Source organism: Salmo trutta, chromosome 23 (assembly GCF_901001165.1).
Source record: "Salmo trutta chromosome 23, fSalTru1.1, whole genome shotgun sequence".
Taxonomy (NCBI): domain Eukaryota; kingdom Metazoa; phylum Chordata; class Actinopteri; order Salmoniformes; family Salmonidae; genus Salmo; species Salmo trutta.
The window spans coordinates 9,397,302-9,422,429 of NC_042979.1; the positions used below are offsets into that span (position 1 = coordinate 9,397,302).

Here is a 25,128-nt window from a genome sequence, read left to right on the forward strand (position 1 = left end):
TTTGTATTGAAAATACATTTTATTACACTGAGTAATAAATACATACAAAGATGCAAGTGTAACAGAGGTCAGTGTGCTGCTAACAGTTTAGCTTCCTCCACTGTCCGACTGCCCCATACTGGGCTAGAACCAGTGATCCTTCTGCTTCTCAACGCACGTGACCGCCCTCCTTGTAAACGTGCAAACCGATTATTGAGCCATACAAAAAGGTACACCTTGGATGGCTCCATCGGCGACAATTCCAGCTAGCTGTGGAGTGAGTTTACGGCATGTTCTTAACTCCTACATAAGTAAGAGTATTTATCATTAATATCAAAAAAGAAACTCAACATGAATAAACCAACGTATTTGGCACTTTTATGTCCTTCACTTGCTCACCCATGTGTGTTAAAAGGGTCTGGAATTCAGACCAAAGTCTATCAAAAAGAGTTAATCTCCTAGTCTAACCCTGTACAAGCCATGCAATGTCTACAATTAAACAAAGGCCATGGTTGACCTGTACATTTGCATGCAAAAATCACTGTTTGTTATAAATATGAAGACAGGAAACTGTGACCCCAAAATGGGGCATGAAGAAAAACCAAATCCTTCTCATTCTGATTTCTATTCTGGTGTCCCCTCTCCCTCCCTTTCTCAAATCTTAACCTTTCAGAAGCATTTTCTTGACCTTTTTAACCATCCCTTGTTTTTTATTTGTATTCCTATTTTTAGAGGATGTGCCATGCAGCAGTCTTTTACATGGTGAGTGAGAGTGTTGGGTGTTGGTTCTTCTGCAGGAGAGGGTAATATTTCTGTAGCTAGGACCTAGCATTTCTCTCAGTCTCTGCCAAGCACTCCCGCACCAGTCCCCTGGCATGGATGATACCTTTGGGGAAGAGGACACACCAAAATGAACAGTCTGACTGATAATTCTCTAACCAAGTTAGGAAGAGGACTATTGTATAGTCTAGAATATGCAGTTTGTTTCAACACACAATAGAAGTATTGTATTAGTACAGAGGTTTCCACATTACCTCGTTTTAGTCTCTCCATGGCGCTCTTGCTGCCGGCGTAGGTGGGCCGGATCTCCTTCCCCAGCTCCTCGATGATGGCCAGCAGCTCTGAATACTTACTCTGGGGCACCTGGCTGCCACTGGATCCCTGCACACACAGGGACAGGAGAGAAACACTTTACCAAAGGAGATACATATGTAACAATTCATTTCTAATAACATGGCAACTTTATTTCCTGCATTGTAGAAGTAGCAGACGCAATGTTGGTGTCTGTCTGTCGTTCTTTCAGTCTATGAATTCCTGTACCTGTGAGAAGCCCAAGGAGGGTGGTGCGTAAACGTCATTCACCAGCGGCCTGTAGGACTGCAAAGTGGCCAAGTTGGCTGCAGACGGAGACTGGATGTTTCCTTTGATGTTTCCAACTGTTGGGAGACAAATACAAACACATCTAGGGTCAAATATGATATTACAGTTAAGCAGATAGTATAAAACAGGAGGAAAATAAGTTAATACAAATTCTACATATTGCATGTTCACATCGCCAACAATGCTCACAGTTGTTGTGGGCATGTTCTTCCCAATGCAATAAGCGTTGTCAAACACTAGATGTCCTCGAAGGGTCATAAAATAATACTCTAGCAGATCAATCAACAGCTCCGCGAGAGAATATCATGGAGGAAGCGGAAAAGGGCTGACTTAAGAAGCCAAAGTGATACATTTTTGTCACAATGTAACGATACCCTCCAGGACAGAATAGGACACAGAACGGGGATTATTTTTTCGAAACATAAGGAATTTCACACCTCTGCCCTTGTTTAGCCGATGTATATGAGGATGGGGCTTTTTTTACATTAGTAATAATGGCGGATATGAATTAGCCTAGCTCTCAGGATCTGACCCTATATATATAACTGGACAAAAACTACAGTCTTTCTGCAGGTATTCTCCGAAACCCCGATTTTAACACTCGATTTAACGGTTGGATGGTTGGATTTTTACCGATATTTTTCCCTTACCCTGGTTCCCGGAAGTTCCTGGAATGTGCTGGTGGACATTGGGTTTGTAAGACATTCCCAGAGACATAGTAAATTAAAGAAATAAATTTGACCCGAAATTCGGTGAAGCGTCTGTCTCTCACTTTTTGTTTACAGCAACGGCACCCGGCAAATATGGCCGTCACTTTATATTGACACCCACAATGCACATATTCTATCACCACAATAGTCCATTTGGGATAATCTGACCTAAAATGCTTCAAACAGATTTCAGTACATTTTAAAATATTCCTACATTTTATATTTAAAATTACATTAAGTAATAATTCTGATTTTTCCCCCCCTTCCTTTTATTGAAATACACGGTAAATCCTCCTGCTCCACAGAACACATGAGGAACTTTGTTGCCATATCTCTGGACCACGTGGAACTTTAATTTTAGTCGAATTTCAAGCGTAATGGACCATGCAACTATTTCATGAACTTCTTGAACATTTATTAGTTCGTCTCAATTCCATTACTCCGAAATAACAAATAGTCAAAAGTTTAAAACAATATAATTTGCCTATAAAAGCTCCTACAACATGTGATACTAGTGTGTGTAAAGACTAGCCTATATAGACCCAGCCAGTTAAACTGTTCCTCGGATGGTGACTCACGCAACAGTATTGCTTTTGCTCGGCAACACTTATTGGTAGCAGACCACCACAGCAGAACGGAAGAGGATATGAAACAGAAAACTACATTTAAGACAACCCCTCTTTGTCTGGGGAATGCATCCATTGTTCACACTCTCCCCTCCCAGAATGTCCCTCTGCTCTAATTATTAACTGCAGAAATCTCCACTACAAGGCATGTGCACTGGAAGCCCCTCTTCTGCACTTTCTCTGGTCCTTTTGACCAAGCTGTTATTTGGCCCGTGCTGATACGATGTAACTCCTCTCCAATTCGAGATGACGTGGTCAGTCGCTTGACCATTGGTGGACCGGCAGCGGCCACGTTCTATGCCCCAATCATAACGTTCAGCATCATTATCCATAGGAAGTTGTGGGAAAGTACAGACCCCCAAGTGATGGCCTGAGCTCTAAATACAAAAAAAGTAGTGGGGGACATCATTGGCACAGAGTGATGATGCTTTAACAAACATGTCTTAGGCATTTATAATATGCTTCTTTCATTAATAGCTCTAAATCCTGTTATGACTAGAGTACATACAGCACATAATAAAAGTTTAACAATAAGTATACACAAATATCAGGAATAAAAAATAAAAAGTGAAACTGGATTCAAACTTTCTCCTTGGATTTATTGGTCATATGCAAGAGGTAGAAATCTTGCACTCAGTTAAATCATTTAATACAGATTATTTGTACAAATCAGTCCGAAGTGCAACTCGTGCAAGGATGAAACACTGTCCAAGTGTTTAACAAACGACTATTTAAGCAAAAAACATTTATTTCCAGATATGACAATATACACATTGGTATACCAAAAGGAGTATCCTAAACTCAACAGGCTGACCGTCATAACTTCTTACAGCACTCTAAACCAAGAAAAGCTTTTAGAAAGTCTTCAGCCCCCCCCTGTGCATCATGTCTCAAGTGATGGAAAACTGAAATCAGATGTAAAATTACCAGAGGCCAAGCAGTAATGTTGCTGACTGTGGGAGAATGGAGGTTAGGTTCCTGTTCAGAATCAGTGAGGGAACAAGTGCCCAACCCCAAAAACCCAATGCCGCTGACCCCTAGGTACTTCATGGATATCTAAAGGATCAGATAGATATGAGTGAATATGCTAATGAGATCCACCTCACCCGCCAAGGTGCTATCGTTACCACATTGGATACACCTATCCAATCCACACCAGCACATACAGGAGGTAGAAGCAAGTGGTCGGTTTGGAATTCAGCAACAAACTCTTTCTTGAATACTAACTTTTACTGTAGCAGTATTAAACAGCTTGTATCGACAAACAAGATCTATGACCTTCCAAGTACAGTTGTATAATACCACTCCAGGATTGTTATCTGCTGTAGTTTGCCATAGAGTTTGATAGTACAAGATGTTGAATCTGATGCCACAAAAACAACCCGTTCCCGAAAATCTTTTGAATGCAGAGGAATTAATGTAGGAAAATAAAACAGGTATTTTATACCATGCACGGTCACAGTTCTTAATAGTCAAGTTGTAAAAACAACTGCAGATTTACGGGATACACCCATGTTTGATACACTTTTGTTAGTCAATGAAATTACACCCTATTAGCTATATGGTGCACAACGTACAGGTAGTGCGCCATCTAGGGAATAGGGTGGCATTTTATGATTCAGCAACGATGAGAGTAGTTGTCATGCCTGAGACTTGAGTCATGAGAGTAATTACTAAAATGAGGCAAGAAAGCAGTTGGTTTGTGTGTGTAGTCATGCATCTCAGGTAAACAGATTAGAAAATATCAGTTTGCTTGAAAAACCAAAAAAAAAGGGTCACTAAAGCTTAACGAACCCCTGAGCACTGACCTGTCACCAGTAGAAAACAAAAACCTAGATGACGCCCACCCCAGCTTTCAGTACAGAAGGCAGTGGTAGGAACAAGTCACCGACAGAAAGCACAGGGCACGTTTACACAGAGCTTAGAGGGGGAGGAAAGAAAACAGAAAAACAGTCAGGCGTTATAATTATGCCTCTCTTCTCCACTGACATGCGTCCTCTCCCCCCTTTATCACCACAGCCTCTTCTAAATCTTCAGCTCTGAATCTCAGAGGAATAATAGTAGTCAAGCCAACTCCTCGAGCGAGACAGTCTCTTCTTTGGACATAAACCCTGAAATCTTAACACTGCCACCGCGGTTAAGCTACAGGGAGAACCACAACTCAGCGCTCGCAGCACCTCAGGTTCCTCAGGAGGAACGGAGAAGGAGCTAGGGAGAAGGGTGGGGGTGGTGCTGCTGCTGTCGTGCCACAGTGCGGAGGTGGAGATCCAGATAGAAATATGGTCGTATCCCATCAGGTCGGGTCAAGAACCCAGGGCTTAGAGGCAGAGATGGGGTCGGAGCCCATCAGGTCGGACTGGGTGATGAACCCATGCTATGTGTTGTGTACATGGCTGAGGCTCTGAGGGTGCAGCTGCTGCCACTTCTGCTGCTGCTGAACAGCCAGTTGCTGTGACTGGTCAGATGACGACAGGATGTTGGTCAGAGGAGAGACGCAGTTCGCTGGAATGATCAGGCCTGGAAACAAGAGACGGAAAGAGATAGGAAATAACCACATTTGCTAGCGTCCACGTAGTCCAACCTCATTTTAACAACTTAATTTAAAATGTCACTTGTTGGGGAGGAGAGGGAGCAGCTTCTACTTTGCTCCTCCGGTAAAATACATTAAAGGGAACATTTTCAAAAGCGTAAAAGAAAATATTCTGCCCAAAACTCTTCAAAGACTTCCAGCATCAACTTACCCACAATCCTCTGCCCGTCCTCTGTCCTGAGACGGACGATTTGCATCTTGACATTGGTTCCGCTGACTGAGGCCAGGACCCCCTCCACCTTGGTCCACACGCTGAGCACAGAGCCACACAGCACATAGTACGTCCTGCAGCGCAGACCCACCTCACACTGCAGACCCACTGACGCCTTCTTACAGTTACCACGCCTAGAGGGAGGAGACGGGGTTTATAAACACACGCTTCACCTCTTTCCTGACTAGTTCATACAACTATACTAGTAAAGCTTAAGACCGGATAGTGAACTTGACTCCGCCAAACCCACCACTACAAATTCAGTCATAGGAGAAACAGCACCTACCAGTAAGCATGAGCGCAGATCTCAGCTGAAGACTTGTACTGGTCGATCCAGTGCTGTTTGGCATCATCTGACAACACCTTTTTACACTTCTTCTTGATGTCAGCGTAGGCTTCCAGTTTAAGTTGTTTTCCCGTGTTAGGTCTATAGACCAGGAACAGCCTCTTCTTGCTGTTCACTTCCTGCACCAAGATGGCCGTCTTCTTGTTGTTCCTTATCTAGGAATCAGCAAAATACAGCAGTGTTACAACAAGTTTTTTTGTTTTACAATGTTCTTAGATACATTTTATGGCACAAAAGACATACAAACGTAAGCAAGGTTTGAAATGATTGTTTTAGTCAAATATTACACGTTTGGGCTTCTTGCGTCCAATTCGCAGTCTACAATTTGTATTTATTTTTTATAATTCTTACCCCCTTTTTTCTCTCCAATTTCGTGATTACAATCTTGTCTCATTGCTGCAACTCCCCAACATGCTCGCTAAAGGCGAAGGTCAAGTCATGCGTCCTCCGAAACATGACCTGCCAAGCTGCGCTTCTTAACACCGGCTCGCTTAACACAAAAGCCAGCTGCACCAATGTGTTGGAGTAAACACAGTTCATCTGACTACCGATGTCAGCCTGCAGGCGCTCGGCACGCCACAAGGAGTCGCTAGAGCACAATGAGCCAAGTAAAGCCCCCCCCGGCCAAACCCTCGCCTAAACCGGACAATGCTGGGCCAATTGTGCGCCGCCCTATGGGACTCCCGGTCACGGCCGGTTGTGTGGGATCGGACCCCAGGCTGTGGTGATGCCACAACACTGCGATGCAGTGCCTTAGACTGCTGCGACACTCAGGAAGCCCTACAAGTTTCGAATTACGTTCCGGCCACCCGACCAGCAGTTCAATAAAAAGAGAAAAATCTTCCCGTGGCTGAATCTAGTTGATGATCCCCGATGTAGAGTTCGCCAAACTCAGTTGAGAAGACAAGAAAACATCTTGTTGGTCTTTTGGTACCTGTACATAGAAGCCATCGTCTGGTCCACTCTGCTCGGCCCAGGCGTGGGTGGCATCCTCCCAGGACATGCCTCTCTCCACACTCACCTGACAGACAACAGAGACAGTATTTAAAACATGGAAAATGGCTACCAGTCCATTGGAGATGTAAGATAAGAATTCCAGGTTAAACCAGTTTCTGTTGTCGCCTAGTGGGAAAAACAACAGTCGTACCGTGTAGAGCTCCACATGTCCTGAGGTGGAGTAGCCTGGGGTCAGGAACTTCTTGGCTTCCATCTTCTTTACCTTCTCATCCCCAGAACCCAGGTCTACAAGACAAGATAAACACCGTTCTAATCAGTTGTATAATACTGCAGGTTTCATTCCCAGTATAGTCCCTCATTCCCAGTAGTTGTCATTAATCTGATTTAACAGAAAAAAAAAAAAGTTTCTCTCCAGTCTTACCCAGGATGCCCATGTCGTAGCGTCCGTTCTTCTTGGCATTCTGTATGACAGCTGCCAGAGTGTCAGAGAAGTACTGGAACAGAGCGTTCTGCTCCTGCACTGCCATCCCTAGGATACGGTTCAGGAACTTCCCTATGTTGTTGTAGTCTGGGAAGGAGAGAGGAAAAGTGTTATGTACAGCAAGAACCGTACACTCTTAGACTTCCTATTGTAATCTGACAAGGCTTAAAGTTCGAGCCAGTCTCACCTTTGTCCAGAGACAGAATCCCTGATTGGTCCTCCACATTGATCAGACCCACTCCAATCAACCCATGACGGATCTCTGCCAGAGAACAGGATGAAGACAGGATCACGTCAGATGAAAGTAAGACCACAGCCACGCACCAGATAGGTTAACTCAGTTTTTGGGCTGAATCACTCAAGTGTGAATAATAGACACTATGAAAGAATCCCCAGTATCAAGCAGGAGGATGCAATTTCCCCTGGCTCAAAATATGGATGGGCAATTCCACAATAACAGAATGATGCCGAGACTCAGCATCAAGGACTTACCTTCAACAATTTCCACTGAAAAACATACAAAAAGAAATGTACTTTAAGTAGTGTTGTTACGATGCCAACATTTTACTATTGATATGATACCAGGCCAAGTATCACAATACCGAGTAGTATTGCGATCCCCCGGACACCTGTTCATTTCTTCAACATTATGTGAATTTGCCACACAAAAATCCTGTCACTGATAGTGACACTTCTACTCAATACAACACATATTGAATTAACTTCACACTGTATAAAAGAATACTGCAAAGAATCACTGATTTGCTCATATTTGCAAAAGCCTACCTGTGATTTGGCTGGAGGATTATACATAACGATCTGCATGTCCTTGTGGCAATAAGGGGAAAACGCTGCATGAACCCTTCTTTACTCTTCAGTTGACAGACACACTCAGTCTCCCTCTCTCCCACACACACACAGCTCTCGCCCAAATGTCAAAAGTCCCCAAAACAGAATTTAAGGCGCACCAGAAATACACAGAACAAAAATAAAAAACGCAACATGCAACAATTTCCAAGATTTTAGTGAGTTACAGCGCATATTCGGAAAATCAGTCAATTGAAATAACTTTATTAGGCCCTAATCTATGGATTTCACATGACTGGGAATACAGTTATGCATCTGTTGCTCACAGATACATAAAAGTAGTGGCGTGGATCAGAAAAATCAGTCAGTATCTGGTGTGACCACCATTTGCCTCAAGTAACACGACATTTCCTTCACATAGTTGATTAGGGTGTTGATTGTGTCCTATGGAATGTCCCACTTCAATAGCTGTGCCAAGTTGCTGGATATTGGTGGGAACTGGAACATGCAGTCATAGACATTGATCCAGAGCATCCAAAACATGCTCAATGGGTGACATATTTGGTGAGTATGCAGGCCATGGAAGAACTGGGACATTTCCAGCTTCCAGGAATTGTGTTCAGATCCTTTGCGATATGGGGCCGTGCATTATGTGGCAACATGGTGATTACAACGGCACGACAATGGGCCTCAGGATCTCATCATGGTATCTCCGTGCATTCAAATTGCCATCAATAAAATGTAATTGTGTTCATTATCTGTAGCTTATGCCTTGCCCCATGGTGGCAGTGGACCTCTCAGTTCACAACGTTGACGTCAGCAAACCACTCGCCCACACGACGCAGTACATGCTGTCTGCCATCTGACTGGAATAGTTGAAACCGGGACTCATCCTTAAAGAGCACAACATGGAGAAGGTGAGCATTTTCCCTCTGAAGTCGGTTACTACGCCAAACTGCAGTCAGACGAGCACACAGATGAGCTTCCCTGATTTGGTTTGACAGTTTTTGCATAAATTTTATCAGTTGTGCAAACTGACAGTTTCATCATCTGTCTGGGTGGCTGGTCTCAGAAAATCCAGCAGGTGAAGAAGCCAGATGTGGAGCTCCTGGGCTGGTGTGGTTACACGTGGTCTACAGTTGTGAGGCCGGTTGGACGCACTGCCAATTTCTCTAAAACAACGTTGGAAGCAGCTGATGGTAGAGAAAAATTGGCAATAAATGATCTGGCAACAGTTCCGGTGGACATTCCTGCCAATTGTACGTTCCCTCAAAACTGGAGACCTCTGTAGCATTGCGTTGTGTGACAAAACCGCACATTTTAGAGTGGCTTTTTATTGTCCAACACTGGTACACCTGTGTAATGACTATACTGTTTAATCAGCTTCTTGGATAGATTATTTTGGCAAAGGAAAAATCCTCACTAAACAAAATTGGGATCTTTTAATTCAGTTAATGAAAAAACACTTTACATGGTGCATTTATTTTTTTTGGTCAGTATAGTTGAGGCTTACATTAGGCCTATACTAATCCTACCTTTGGTATACATCTCATGACTTGCAGACCCTTTTCCTTTATTCCTGTGCAAATCAAATTTGCCTAGACATATTGTCAAGTTAGCAGGTTGCTTGCTAGCTAGCCAACATGACTGAATTGTATATCAAACCAATAATTAATGACCTGGGATTCGTTAACCTGTTATGGATAGGGGGCAGTATTTTCACGGCCGGATAAAAAAACGTACCCGATTTAATCTGATTATTACTCCTGCCCAGAAACTAGAATATGCATATAATTATTAGCTTTGGATAGAAAACACTCTAAAGTTTCTAAAACTGTTTGAATGGTGTCTGTGAGTATAACAGAACTCATTTGGCAGGCCAAAACCTGAGAAGATTCCAAACTGGAAGCGCCCTCTCTGACCATTTCTTGGCCTTCTTGATCATCTCTAACCAAAACAGGGGATCTCTGCTGTAACGTGACACTTCCTACGGCTCCCATGGGCTCTCAGAAGGCGGCAAAAAGCTGAATGGTGGCTTTGCAGGCCCTGGCTGAAAAACATTAGCGCATTTTGATAGTGGTCGATCAGAGACTGGAGGCGCGTGCACGAGGCGACCCCATGTTTTTATTCTTTCGTCTTTGAACGTAAACAACGACTCCCGGTCGGAATATTATCGCTTTTTTTTTTACGAGAAAAATAGCATAAAAATTGATTTTAAACAGCGGTTGACATGCTTCGAAGTACGGTAATGGAATATTTAGACATTTTTTGTCACGAAACGCGTCGGGCGCGTAACCCTTCGTCTTGAACGCACGAACAAAACGCCGCTATTTGGATATAACTATGGATTATTTTGAACCAAACCAACATTTGTTATTGAAGTAGCAGTCCTGGGAGTGCATTCTGACGAAGAACAGGAAAGGTAATCAAACTTCTCTAATAGTAAATCGGAGTTTGGTGAGGGTCAAACTTGGTGGGTGTCAAAATAGCTAGCCGTGATGGCTGGGCTATCTACTCAGAATATTGCAAAATGTGCTTTCACCGAAAAGCTATTTTAAAATCGGACATAGCGAGTGCATAAAGGAGTTCTGTATCTATAATTCTTAAAATAATTGTTATGTTTTTTGTGAACGTTTATCGTGAGTAATTTAGTAAATTCACCGGAAGTGTTCGGTGGGAATGCTAGTTCTGAACGTCACATGCTAATGTAAAAAGCTGGTTGTTGATATAAATATGAACTTGATTGAACAAAACATGCATGTATTGTATAACATAATGTCCTAGGCGTGTCATCTGATGAAGATCATCAAAGGTTAGTGCTGCATTTAGCTGTGGTTTTGTTTTTTGTGACATATGCTAGCTTGAAAAATGGGTGTCTGATTATTTCTGGCTGGGTACTCTGCTGACATAATCTAATGTTTTTCTTTCGCTGTAAAGCCTTTTTGAAATCGGACAGTGTGGTTAGACAAAGGAGAGTCTTGTCTTTAAAAATGGTGTAAAATAGTCATATGTTTGAAAAATGGAAGTTTTGGGATTTTTGAGGAATTTGTAATTCGCGCCACGCCTATCATTGGATATTGGAGCAGGTGTTCCGCTAGCGGAACGTCTAAATGTAAGAGGTTAAACTGCCCGCGATATAAATGCAGGCGAAATCACGTAGGAAGAACAAAAACGGTAGGTGCGGTAATAATGGGTCATATTTCTTCTACAGACATGCTTGCATGTCTGTCGCGAACCTGTGCTCTATTTTTCCTCTCAGTCACTCAGGCTGCGTGACAGCAAACTTGCAAAGCATACTCAGACTGGCCTATGCGATTGGTTATACCAGGTGATGAAATTATACAAATGTATCAACTTTGATCACTGCGCCCTGCACCAATCTATCAAATGCACATGTATCCCCACCCGCCATCACGGCCAAATTACAGTACCAGTCAAACGTTTGGACACACCTACTCATTCAAGGGTTTCTCCTTATCTTTACTATTTTCTACATTGTAGAATAATAAAGACATCAAAACTTTGAAATAACACATGGAATATGGAAGCGCAAACCAGAAGGGAGGGCATATCGCTGTGGTAGCCATACTGGTTAAGTGTGCCTTGAATTCTAAATCAGTGTCACCAGCATAGCACCTCCCCAGCATCATACCTCCTCCATGCTTCACAGTTGGAAACACACATGCGGAGATCCGTTCACCTTCTCTGGGTCTCACAAAGACATAGCGGTTGGAAACAAAAATCTCAAATTTGGACTTATCAGACCAAAGGCCAGATTTACACTGGTCTAATGTCCATTGCTCGTGTTTCTTAGCCCAAGCAAGTCTTGTTATTGGCATCCTTTAGTAGTGGTTTCTTTGCAGCAATTCGACCATGAAGGTCTCCTCTGAACAGTTGATGTTGAGATGGGTCTTGTTACTTGAACTCTGTGAAACATTTATTTGGGATGCAATCTGAGGTGCAGTTTACTCTAATGAACTTATCCTCTGCAGCAGAGGTAACTCTGGGTCTTCCTTTCTTGTGGCGGTCCTCATGAGAGCCAGTTTCATCATAGTGCTTGATGCTTTTTGCGACTGCACGTGAAGAAAGTTGTTGACATTTCCGGATTGACTGACCTGTCTTAAAGTAATGATGGACTGTCGTTTCTCTTTGCTTATTTGTTCTTGTCATAATATGGACTTGGTATTTTACCAAATAGGGCTATCTTCTGTTTACCACCCATACCTTGTCACAACACAACTGATTGGCTCAAATGCATTAAGGAAAGAAATTCTACCAATTTAACCTTTAACAAGGCAAACCTGTTAACCTGTTAGGGTATAGGGGGCAGTATTTTCACGGCTGGATAAAAAAAATGTACCCGATTTAATCTGGTTACTAATCCTACCCAGTAACTACAATATGCATATACTTATTATATATGGATAGAAAACACCCTAAAGTTTCAAAAACTGTTTGAATGGTGTCTGTGAGTATAACAGAACTCATTTGGCAGGCAAAACCCTGAGACAGATTCTGACAGGAAGTGGATACCTGATGTGTTGAATTGACTTTAAGCCTATACCATTGAAAAACAAAGGGGGTGAGGAATGTTTTGGCACTTCCTATTGCTTCCACAAGATGTCCCCAGCCTTTACAAAGTGTTTTGAGTCTTCTACAGAGCCTTGGAACGGTGATGGCCCATTAGACACCTTGCGCGCGAGTTGATGGTGGGTACTCTCATTCCGAAAAGTTTTAAAAGAGAACCCAATGGTCCGCCTTGAATTTTATTAATGTTCTGGTTAAAAAAGGCCCTAATGATTTATGCGATACAACGTTTGACATGTTTGAACGAACGTAAATATATTTTTTCCGTTCGTGAAGTGAAGTCCGGCTGGCTTAGATCATGTGCTAACAACACGGAGGTTTTTGGACATAAATTATGAGCTTTTTTGAACAAAACTACATTCGTTATGGACCTGGGATTCTTTGGAAGTGACATCTGATGAAGAGAATCAAAGGTAATGGATTATTTACATAGTATTTTCGATTTTAGATCTCTCCAACATGGCGGTTAGTCTGTATCGCAATGCGTATTTTTCTGGGCGCAGTGCTCAGATTATTGCAAAGTGTGATTTCCCAGTAATGTTAATTTTAAATCTGGCAAGTCCATTGCGTTCAAGAGATGTAAATCTATAATTCTTTGAATGACAATATAATATTTTACCAATGTTCTCTAATATTAATTAATTATTTTGTTGTCATGACTTGACTGCCGGTATTGGAGGGAAACGATTTCCTGAACATCAACGCCATAGTAAAACGCTGTTTTTAGATATAAATATGAACTTGATAGACAATGCATGCATTTTTAGTTCTAACATAATGTCCTAGGAGTGTCATCTGATGGAGATTGTAAAAGGTTAGTGCATAATTTTAGCTGATTTTATGGTTTTGGTGACGCCTGTCTTTGAATCGACAATGCATTACACACAGCTATTATCAATGTACTCTCCTAACATAACCTAACTTTATGCTTTCCCCGTAAAACCTTTTTGAAATCGGACAACGTGGTTAGATTAAGAAGATGTTTATCTTTCAAAGGCTGTAAGTTAGTTGTATGTTTGAGAAATTTGAATTTTGACATTTATTTGGTTTCAAATTTGCCGCTCTTGAAATGCACCTGCTGTTGATAGGGTGCGCCACGGGTGGCACGCTAACGTCCCACATAGCCCCAAGAAGTTAGTTACCTGGAATGCATTTCAATTACCTCATGAAGCTGGTTGAGAGAATGCCAAGAGTGTGCAAAGCTGACATCAAGGCAAAGGGTGGCTACTTTGAAGAACCTTAAGTATAAAATAATAAGTTTGTTGAACACTTCTTTGGTTACTACATGATTTCATGTGTTATTTCATAGTTTTGTTGTCTTCACTATTATTCTACAACGTAGAAAATAGTACAAATACAGAAAAAACCTAGAATGAGTAGGTGTGTACTGTATATTTTAAAGACTGATGGAGGAATAGATGCACAAGAAGTGCAGACGAAGAGAAACAGGTGAGTGATGGCTGGTAGGGGATGTGGCTGGCTCATTACACGGGAGATGTGCATGAACTTGAAATACATTATTGGACTGGCGCATACAAGAGACTGGATGCTGTTGCTTAAAATGTATAAATAAAAAAACTGGATTAGATAAACCTTATAACCGGCACTAGCCGGTTCTTTATATCAGTAGGGCTGAAAAATGTGGTAGTATCATGAAACGGTACTACGGTTTTCTAAAATGTTATCATAACGTTTTGGTACCGTGATGTGGCATCTATAGACTAAGGTCTCAATGCAATATTTTCCAGACTAGGTAGCTATTGTCCAATAAACATTCATGTGGGCGTGTTCTGGCAAATAAATGCATATAAAACAGTCAAGGATATTCGTATTGTAACAAAACTTGGTAAACATGTTGCAAACACTGTCAAGACTACATATGCAAGAACATTCATATCGACCAGAGTGGCACTATAATGGGCACATGTTTGTCTCGTGATCTGTGACTCAGAGTGATGAAATTTGGCACACATGCTCAGGGATGAGTCTAGCTAACCCACGCAATCTCGGACAACACTGGCCTGATTTTGACAAACTTGGGTGAATGACCCGTCTTGCCATAGAGATCCTTCAATTACAAAATTATTCTGATTGCCCCATGGCTGCATCATTAGTGGGGGACAGCATTTTTACTATAGCCTTGTTTAACATGGCAATTATTGGGTTTTGTTTGGTATACATTTTAAAGTTAACATCTGAGTCTTAGCATCATTCTGTTACCAAGGAATTGCCCGGACATAAATCCTATGACTGTATTACAAGATCTGTCCAGACACACCTTTGTAGAAATCCCCTTCGAAGTCCGAAGGAGGATTCACTAACGGAGAGTCCAGGTTGACAATAGACTTCATCACGATCTCCAGTGCATTTCTGCCATACTGTGGAGTGGAGCAGAAAGTTAGAAACTGAACCCCACACACACACACACACACACACACACACACACACACACACACACACACACACACACGCTGTGTATCTACTTACTTTGTTGTCGAAGTTGAACCTGCTGAGATCTCTTGTCTCTGTTGCTCTTCTGTCTCCATGCGTGAGGGCACCCTGTGGAATACACAGATCACATATAGCATCAGCAGCCAAACTTCAAGAACTCAAACATGGGGGATAATATCCATATTTTCAACTGGTCAGCTCAATTGAACCACTGACAGGACAGGTTCTTACCAGGCTCTCCAGTCTCTTGGCCACAATGGAGGCAAACCTCTGTTCCCCAGCCAGCTCAGAGATGAGGAACACGTACTCTGGAGCCGTCACCTGGTTAGACCTGTGGGTCCTCCCTGAGAGAGATGGAACGAGATGTCAGACAATGGTAGTATTGCGCAGAACACACATTTCATTATTCTAAAATACCTCATACCTACTATTCCCATTGTAACAGAGTGGAAACCCCCAGAGATATGCCAGGTAAATTAAGTACAATGAGCCACATTATTGAGAGACAAGTAAATCTCACAAGACTAGAGTGAAGACAGATTTGATTTCTATAGCATTTTTCACAAAAGTCTCAGTGCTTGAGATGGTATGGGAGTAATGAAACCACAGCCAGAGAGAAATTTCTCACCAAACTGCTGTATGGCTCTGTCTGCGCTCCAGGGCAGCTCCAGGGTCATGTGGACCCTCCTCCTCTGGTTCTTCACCCGCCGGTCAGCCTGCAGGGAGATACCGGAGCTAGCCGCCTCCGAGATGATGGCTATGTTCTGGAGAGGGAGGAGAACAAGGTTAGGAATGGTTCTGTGCTATGGTTTGTGACCAATATATTCAACTGATGCTATAATTTGTGACTCAAACAAGGAGACCGCGCCACAACCTACATTTCTCCAAGTCATTGTGCTTGTACGCCCCGCCTAAGACAGAATCATGGTGTATTACTTTTCCCTCCTCCCATGTCCTTCTCTCAGGTAGCATAGCATATAGAGAAGTTGGCTCGGGGCTCTACCTCTCATAGTAGTACGGCATCCCTGGAGCAAATTAGGGTTAAGTGCCTTGCCCAAGGGCACAGACAGATTGTTCACCAGTAATTGAAAGGTCAATGGTTAAAAAAACCCCAGAGCAGACAAGGTTAAAAAAATAAAATCTTTCAATGTGCCCTTGAGCAAGGAAAATAACCCTAATTTGCTACAGGGGCACCATACTACTATTGCTGACCCTGTAAAACACCACATTTCACTGCACCTACACAGTGTGTGACAATAAAACATTTGTTTCTCTTATTTATCTCCCAGTCCTCCCTTACCTTCTCTCCGTCCATGAACCTCTGTTTCTCTGTGAGGTTGAGGATCTCCACAGGAACATCCAATTCAGAGCGGGACTCGTAAGAGATGCTGCCGTCGTCGTTACTGACCACCCGACCTTTACGGCCCGTCATCTGGAATACAGCAGAGACAATGAGGGAACAAAACAAAAAGGATAAAAAGAGCCGTAAAGACAGTGAAAAAGGTCCAAATGTTGCTACCTACATTCCGGTTAGCGTTGTGAAGCATAAACAAAATAAACACGGAACGCGTTGACACACCAAATGCTGGGACTCAGATCTTGAGGATATATTATTTGCCTGCCTGTGACCTACTGTTATTCATCACCAGCCCCAAGCGTCAACATTTCTATTTTACACAACATTTACACCAAACATCTTACAAGGTAAGCTTCCATTTGGTCTGTGTTGGAGCTATAGCTACATGGGGGGTATCAAATTAATCCTTACTAGCCTATTGCCAATGTCATCTGATGTAGGACTTAGTCACTCGATGTTGCCATTATTTTTGCGCATCAAAAATATGACGTCGCCTGCTTACGCGCTGTAGGCATCCATTACACAGGGGATTGGCTACTATGGCACCTTGACAGTCTTGTAGCCAATGATAAACTTTCCAGGGATATGCCGTTGACCTGGGTGGGACAAAGCAAGGCCTAGAACCTTTTACACGCAATGCAAACTATTGCTACCTGGCTCAGAGACCAGACGCACCGAGCACGCTACATTGTAAACATATTTCATCTCTTTAGCATACTGGATCCACTTTAAGACTTTTTATAGCTTTGGATTTAGTTTACATAGGCCTATGTAACAAGACATTTTAATGTTAGACTACTTTGGGATGATATATTTTTCATATTAGTTCACTGTTCTAACTTTAATCCTTGTAACTTGAGAGGCCACTTAACTCATGGCCATTTGTGGTTCTCACCTCTGCCTTGGTCTTCAAAGTGTTACTGCTTGCATCGTGTGTGTGTGTGTGTGTGTGTGTGCTTCACACCTATGTGAGTCACTTGGTGTTTTAGTTTAACGTAGTCATTTTGTAAATTTAGTCAACTGTAATTCTGTGTGTCTTACAACAATACATCCCTTTATTGTATTCACCACAGAGTGGAGGATGCAGAGGATCTGGATGACGACGTTTTGGAGCCCCCCCTGCCCAGCAAGCACCCCCGCCGGTCAAGGTCTTCACCCCCACCGCCACGTCAATCACCCTGTCTGATGGTTCTACATCCACTTTTCATAGACCTCTTAAAAGGAAATAGGATGAATGCTGCCACAAGCCCCTAACAGAATCGATTTCCCAAAGACCAAGGTAAACAACATGACAAAGACATCGGAGAGAGGGACCATATGTTGAATCAAGACTAACAAACTGCTTTTTGTGAAATGGAAGGACACTAGGGAAGTAACCATGCTCCCCACACAGCATAAGGCATTCAATAACGACCATGTCTCAAGGAGGGTGAAAATTGCCAATGGGGCACAGGTGAGGACAAATGTCCCTATTCCTGTGAAGGACTACAATACCAGCATGGGGGGGTGTCGACCTATCTGATAGAGGACCTGGTAGTAGCCTACAAGACCAGGAAGTGGGTTAAGACGCTTTTTACCACAAGAGTGTGCAAAGCTATCATGAAGGCAAAGGCTGGCTACTTTGAAGAAACTGAAATATATTTTGATTTGTTTAACACATAATTACATGTGTGTTATTTCATAGTTTTGATGTCTTCACTATTATTCTACAATGTAGAAAATAGGACAAATAAAGAAAAACCCTTGAATGAGTAGGTGTGTCCAAACTTTTGACTGGTACTGTCCATCTGTTTTTTTATATTGTTTTTGTAAACAGTTCATTTGTATGTGAGACCAATACATTGGATGTGCCTAGGCTAAACGTTCAGGCACTGGAGAGTTAAAAAAAAAAAAAAGATTTAAAAAAAAACGCATGATATGCCCCCTGACACGACCAATGTTTTAGAGTTGGTGTTGTTGAAATTACATTTTTATAGTGAACAATAACATTTAGGCACATCCAGTGTGCAATAACAGTGCAGTTACCACATTGACACTTTGGAGAGGTTGAAAGGACACTTGAATGTACCCTGGACACCTCATAACACCACCACGTTTGAATGAGGTTCATACGGTATAAATTGTGTTTTTATACTGAACAAATTAGGGATTGCAAATATGTAATAGCACTGGAATGATATAATTTACAGACATATGCCACTTTGGAGAGGTTTAGGGACACTTGGAAATGTCCCATGACCACACCTGACTTAATAAAACATCTGTCCATTTCTAGTTAGGTTTATCGATCCCATTTGTTTTTCCTGCCATTGTTCACATGTTGTGGAAGCCATCTGATATGTATCCAGCTCTAGTCATCAATAATTCACTTAAAACTTGTCAATGAAAGATGAAATAAGTTATTTTGTGTGTGCTTGATCTTGTGAACTATGTAACTCCCATCTTCTGATCATTTACTCATAAGCTCCCAGATGTCTTCCTTCCATATATACCAAGTTTTTGCATGTCAGAATCATGTAATTACACACGAATAGCAGTTACTTTTGGGTATGTCTATTTAGGCGGAAATCTACATTTTGCCATCACATCTAAGAGGTTAACCCGTTACCTCAGCCACATTGTCCGGTCCTCCCAGCTCGTCTATGAGTTCATCCAGAGTGTTGGGGGGTAGATCCTGAGCCAGCTTTTCCAGCTGGTCCAACAGATCTCTCTTCATCTGCTGAGCATCTTCCACAGCATCCTGACTGGTCATACAGCTGTCATCTGCCTCTACCTTGGCTTATGGAGGGATTAGAGGAAGGTAAATATAAATAAATAAATATATAAGCTAATCTTGACTGGTTATACAACCCTAACTCATGCTTTAGAAAATACATAGATGGCAAAAGGGGATTTGCACAACAGTTCGACACGACACTCACCTATGGCAGGTGCGTTGTTGCTACTAACTCACCTATGGCAGGTGTGCTGGAGGTCTTGACTATGGGGGTGGTGAAAGCAGGCCTGATGGAGCCCAGACCAGAGGCTAACAAGGCACTGTGGATAGAGTCTGGGTCAATGCTCTTCTTTTTCTTCTTTTTCTTCATCTTCTCCTTGCCTTTCTTCACCTCTTTCCTCTTTCCAGACAGCCAGGGGTCTAAAAGAGGAAGAAAGTATAAGACAATGTTCGGTAGTAATCAAACATCTTAAATATCATTATCAATCTCCCTCGCTCACCATCCTCCTCATCCTCGCTGGAATCATCCTTGAAGGGGTTGAAGTCATCATCATCTTCTCCAGAGCTAACCGACTTGAAGCTGTCGTCACTCTCCGCATCATCCTTATCAGACTCCTCCGATTCGCTGTCATCAGAGCTGCTCCCCGACAGACCACCAGACTTTCTCTTCCGCTTCTCAGGTTTCTTTATCTCAGCACCTGCTGGGAGAGAGGGAACATTATAATTGGTAAACAGCCAAAACACTTAGTCTCCCACAATAAGGCCTTTTTAAAGATTCACGTGGAACAGTAAGCCAGAATATTACATAAAACACCTAGGATGAGTCACAGGTTCACACAAAAAGAACACTGGATAGGCGGGCCTCCCGAGTTGCGCAGCGGTCGAAGGCACTGCATCGCAGTGCTAGAGGCGTCACTACAGATCCGGGTTCAGTCCTTGTGACAGCCGGGCACATGTACGCTGACTTCGGTCGCCAGCTGTACAGTGTTTCCTCCGACACATTGGTGTGGTTAGCTTCCGGGTTAAGCGAGCAGTGTGTCAAAAATCAGTGCGGCTTGGCTGGGTCAAGTTTCGGTGGATGCATGGCTCTTGACCTTTGCCTCTCCCGAGTCCGTATGGGACAAGACTAACTACCAATTGGATATCACGAAATGGGGGAGAAAGGGTTAAAAAAAAATACAAAAGAAAAATGTAAAAAGAACACCGGATAGGCAAGTAGAGATGTTGTTGCTGAAGTAACCAACTGAACAAAAGCAAAGATCAAACTCTTCGCTGTCCCATCAGATCCATCACCTGCTAGGGATGGGCATCTTCCCTTTTCAAGACGATTCGATACGCATCTAGATAGATGGCCTCCAATACATTTAGTTTGAAGTGATTCGGTTTGATTAGAGGAAGGAAACTGATTTAATACGGTGCTATACACTAACATTTATTACATAAAAACATGAAATTAAAATCTGCTGCTGATGGAGCTCATGAGCTGTGCCTCTGAGCTGGATTGGTCTGAGCTGACTTCTGTGAGTGTAAATGATGTATGTTGGCATCTGAGCTGAGCCATAAGGGAAACTGGGCATCTACCAACCGACACACACTTTTACACACTTTTGTACTGAAAACACTCCAAATGAGCTTCTCTTCACCCGCGTCAACCATGCAATGCGGGCAGCAAAAGTGATTGCTGTCCTCGTCATGACATTATCAACTATACCCTGTATATCTAAAAATGACTATATACAATGATTGTTAAGCAAAACTTCCAAAACTATTGTTGATGAACTTGAACAATTGAAATTAAGTCTAATGTAAGCCCTGATCAGCATGTAACCTACCTATAGCCAGATGAGAGTTGACTAGGCTACTTTTACTCTGGTAAAACGCATTTTTCAACAGCGCATTTCATAAAAATAACCTAGCAAATTACATTGTTAGTTGAGTGACAACCAAAGCCTTATATTGCACAAGCCATTTTACAAACATTTCAATGCTGAAGGTGACACGCAGATGTGTCAGATCAGGAATAGGCCTACCTCTTGTTGGACAGCGCACAACTGCGCACAATTTGACAAGGCTACTGGGGTTGTTCGGCATGCAAAATGACTTGTTGATCAATGACTGTCGACCTAATTCCAGTGCCTTCAGAAAGTATTCACACCCCTCAACTATTTCCACATTTAGTTTTGTTAGACGGAATTTAAATTAGTTTACATTTAGATTTTGTCGTTACTGGCCTACACAGAAAACCCCATAACGTCAAAGCGGAATCACGTTACTCATAAAAAATGTAAAGCTGAAATGTCTTGAGTCAATAAGTATTCAACCCCTTTATTATGGCAAGTCTAAATAAGTTCAGGAGTAAAAATGTGCTTCACAAGTCACATGGACTCAGTGTCTGCATTAATAGTGTTTAACAGGATTTTTGAATGACCTTCTCTGTACCCTACACATACAATTATCTTTAAGGTCCCTCAGTCGAGCAGTGAATTCAAACAGATTCAACCACAAAGACCAGGGATGTTTTCCAACGCCTCAGAGAAGGGCGCCTATTGGTAGATAAAAAATAAAACAGACATTGGATATCCAGATTTTCAAGCAGTGGTGGCTGAATCATGTTATGGGTATGCTTGTAATCATTAGGGACTGGGGAGCTTTTCCAGGATACATTTTTTTTTACAAAATGGAGCTAAGCACAGGCAAAATCGTAGAGGAAAACCTGGTTCAGTCTGCTTTCCACCAGACACTGGGCGATGATTTCACCTTTCAACAGGACAATAACCTAAAAGTTCCTGAGCGGCCGAGCTACTTAAATCTACAGCAAGACCTGAAAATGATTGTCTAGCTATGATCAACAACCAATTTGACAGAGCTTGAAGAATTTTGAAAGTAATAAAAATGGGCAAATGCGGCACAAACCAGGTGAGGAAAGCTCTTAAACTTACCCAGAAAGACTCACAGCTGTAATAACTGCCAAAGGTGGTTCTACAAAATATTGACTCAAGGGGGTGTGTATACTTACCTAAATTAGATATTTCTGTATTTAATACATCTGCAAAAAATTCTAAAAACATGTTTTCACTTAGTCATTATGGGCTATTGTGAATAGATGGGTAAGAAGGCATTTTGAATTCAGGCTGTAACAAAATGTGGAATAAGTCAAGGGGTATGAATACTTTCTGAAGGCATGGTACAAATTTTGTGAACCCGCGATTCGTAACGTTTGAGTCGATTTTCAGTCCCGCGGACCAATGCACTCATTTCTTAAACATTTGAAACCGGGACCAATGAGTATCGGTGAATCATTACAACCCTACTGCCTGCCCTCCAGTACCTTTCCTCTTCTTGCCCTTTTGCTCTGCGGCGGCCTCGCTGGGCGATGGCGTCTTCTTGGCCGACAGGTCGATGCCCAGCAGACTGAACAGCTTCTGTCTGTCTGGAGCAGGGAAGTGCTTCTCTATCAAGGACTGCAGAACACCTCTGGGAGGGGAGAGGGCAAACACCTTGTTAAAGATAGTACCAGCATACAGCTAGCTAGCATTACAGCTGTACAATACTAGCCCCAATAAGACAAAAGTATCACAATCCATGTTAAATATAATGTCCTAATAGATTCCAAGTTGTTTCTCAATATGTTCTCTTCATACAGGGCATCTGCAGGCTCCATGAAGTTTAACTTGGACTGCAATTTAATAAAATGTTGAAGTCAGCACGCACCACACACACAATAATATCCCACACCAGAAACTAGCTGAGGAGCGGTCAAAGCCGTTCTCATATATTAGTCAGAGTTGAGTATTGATTACTAGTCGCGCAATTTGCTCGCAACATTGAGGCGCCATCAGTCAATACTTGTAAAAATGTAAATTCCAAAAACTCTTTCATGTAGCTCTTTGTCCTGTACAACTGCGCTCCTTCCGTGGGGTGATGACATTTTATTGAACACAACTGACTTTTCCCTCATTTGTGTTGCTCAACTGGAGACGTAGTGGCCTTGACGTACTATGTAATCTGAGATTCAATTGACACAAGCGCATTCGTGCTGAGTGAGCATCACAAATGAGGAAAAGGTCTGTGGTTGTATTCGATAAAAGTTTATTTAAAGTATGAATTTCAGCACCGCAGTTGAGCAAACAGTTACAGGTAAGCGTTTTCAGAATAGATATTTGTATAATTATCGACTGCTGGTGACTTAATGTTGCTGCTAGGAAATCATACAACCAGCTATCAATTCCAGCTATAATGATACCACTGGGGGGGAAAGTCAAACATAACCCCGTTTTACACAGTAAAAATTGGGGTAAGTCTCCATCTGGAGGGCTAGGCCACTGGGTGTGCAGGCTTTTGATCCAGCACCGCTCAAAACACACCGAGTCAGCTTAACAAGGTCATGAGCAGTTGATTTGTAGAATCTGGTGTGTTGGAGTGTGTTTGGAACAAAAGTCGGTACATACACTGTAGCTCTCTTGGCGGTATTACACGATAAGATTATTACATTAGCTTACAACCAAAAAGTAAAAAAAATCAATAATATTCCCTCATTCAGTGAATCAGGTATCAAACAGCTATACTTCAAAAAGGTAGCTAAGTTGGAGGGCTCTAGACTGACCTTTTCCAGTGCAAAGTAAGACATGAAAGAAGTTAGCTATTACATCTAACATGTTCAGGGAATGTATAATGGCACACACAAGCACACATTTGGATAGCTTACTATCATCTTGAAAGCATGCCTCCAGTATTATTTAATGTTTCTTTAACGGAAACACTGCAGTCCTCTCCTTTCGCAGAAAAATACTTCTAAAAGACTAAATCAAATGAATTAATTTAAGACGTTAAGGACCAGCGGACTCCCTGCCTGGGTGAAAACTTACTTTGCGGTGGAAACAAAGTCGTTCAGCTCTCCTCCTCCTTCCTCCAGGGCCTCCAGTGTTCTGGCCTCTCCTGTCGACTGAAGACCAATCACGACACACTACAGAGAGAGACACAGGCCTCTAGTGACACAGTCTGGGTTCACAGAAAAACATACGGGAGAACACCAGTCACCTCCTCTCAAACAAACCACAATACACTAAAACCAATACGCATGTGGCAGTATTCCTAAACTTCTGAAATCTGACGTAAAAAAAATATTTAAAAAAAATTGATTCCTGTAAAGACACAATCCCGTCTTTTTATCTTCTGAAACATCCCACCCACCTTTCCGTTTTTGACCTCCTCCCTGGCAAGCTGCACCACCCTGCGGACCTTGGAAGCGATGCAGAGGTACTTGAAGAACCTCTGGTGGGCCGACCAGAACTGACCCCACATGGACTTCTTCATCCGCTGCTCTGCCTCCATCAGGTTAGCAGCCGCCTGGAACTTCTCCCGCGCAGCCACCCACTGAAAGACAGGGTTAAAAGAGTTTCTGTTTCTGAAAAGACCCCAGGGAAAATGGTTAAGGTTAGGATTAGGTCAAGACTCCTTACCAGGCGTACAGACTTGTTGTACATTTTGATGTAGTGGGTTGTCAAGGGAACCTCCTCAATCTTAAACGTGACACCTGTGAAGCTCAGCTGCCTGGCAATGTACATCCCCCTCAGCTTCATATCCATGGCAACTATCTCCATGGCACCAACACCTCTGAGGAAAAGGGAATGCAAGGGAGGAAAAGGTTTATTTGGAATAGATATTTCTTCAAGGAAAGTCATTTGTGATACGCTAGACACCATATAAATAGATATAGACAAGGGGAGGTATAACAAGACTTCAGCAGAAGTTTTTCTACAAAACAAAGATTGATCTGCATATTCATGTTTTGTATCAGTTTAAGGGTTGAAGACATTCTGCCTCTACAGATTCCATCTGCCAAGAGTCATAACTTCAAGATCCCTTGCTGCCTCCATTCTGTGGCCGTTTTTAAACCACAAATACTCTGCACCACTATGACGAGTTACTAG

The 25,128-nt window shown here is 42.4% G+C and overlaps 2 protein-coding genes across 6 annotated transcripts in view; both read right to left on the minus strand.

The window, feature by feature from the left end:
- Positions 1-2,168, minus strand: LOC115159248 (cyclin-dependent kinase 2-associated protein 1). The gene is made up of 4 exons (XM_029708780.1): positions 2,010-2,168; positions 1,300-1,415; positions 1,014-1,140; positions 1-865 (listed from the first exon to the last, which is right to left on the minus strand). Exons 1-4 carry the CDS (start codon positions 2,074-2,076, stop codon positions 798-800), a joined length of 378 nt encoding a protein of 125 aa, XP_029564640.1. The 5' UTR covers positions 2,077-2,168; the 3' UTR covers positions 1-797.
- A 1,105-nt stretch (positions 2,169-3,273) lies between these two features.
- The window catches only part of sbno1 (strawberry notch homolog 1 (Drosophila)), a 30,401-nt gene continuing 8,546 nt past the window's right edge, over positions 3,274-25,128 (minus strand). For 4 of the 5 annotated variants that reach the window (XM_029708781.1, XM_029708783.1, XM_029708782.1 and 1 more), the window contains 19 exons: positions 24,658-24,811; positions 24,389-24,571; positions 24,064-24,161; positions 22,527-22,672; positions 19,699-19,899; positions 19,436-19,618; positions 19,091-19,260; positions 16,426-16,557; positions 15,754-15,889; positions 15,357-15,469; positions 15,162-15,233; positions 14,953-15,052; positions 7,468-7,542; positions 7,221-7,367; positions 6,990-7,084; positions 6,777-6,863; positions 5,783-5,997; positions 5,437-5,630; positions 3,274-5,212 (listed from right to left, as the gene is read on the minus strand). In XM_029708781.1, the coding sequence (XP_029564641.1) occupies positions 5,070-5,212; positions 5,437-5,630; positions 5,783-5,997; positions 6,777-6,863; positions 6,990-7,084; positions 7,221-7,367; positions 7,468-7,542; positions 14,953-15,052; positions 15,162-15,233; positions 15,357-15,469; positions 15,754-15,889; positions 16,426-16,557; positions 19,091-19,260; positions 19,436-19,618; positions 19,699-19,899; positions 22,527-22,672; positions 24,064-24,161; positions 24,389-24,571; positions 24,658-24,811 (2,644 nt within the window). In that variant the 3' untranslated portion in view covers positions 3,274-5,069. The remainder of the gene's footprint in view (positions 5,213-5,436; positions 5,631-5,782; positions 5,998-6,776; positions 6,864-6,989; positions 7,085-7,220; positions 7,368-7,467; positions 7,543-14,952; positions 15,053-15,161; positions 15,234-15,356; positions 15,470-15,753; positions 15,890-16,425; positions 16,558-19,090; positions 19,261-19,435; positions 19,619-19,698; positions 19,900-22,526; positions 22,673-24,063; positions 24,162-24,388; positions 24,572-24,657; positions 24,812-25,128) is intronic. The other variant, XM_029708784.1, reaches the window with a different exon arrangement.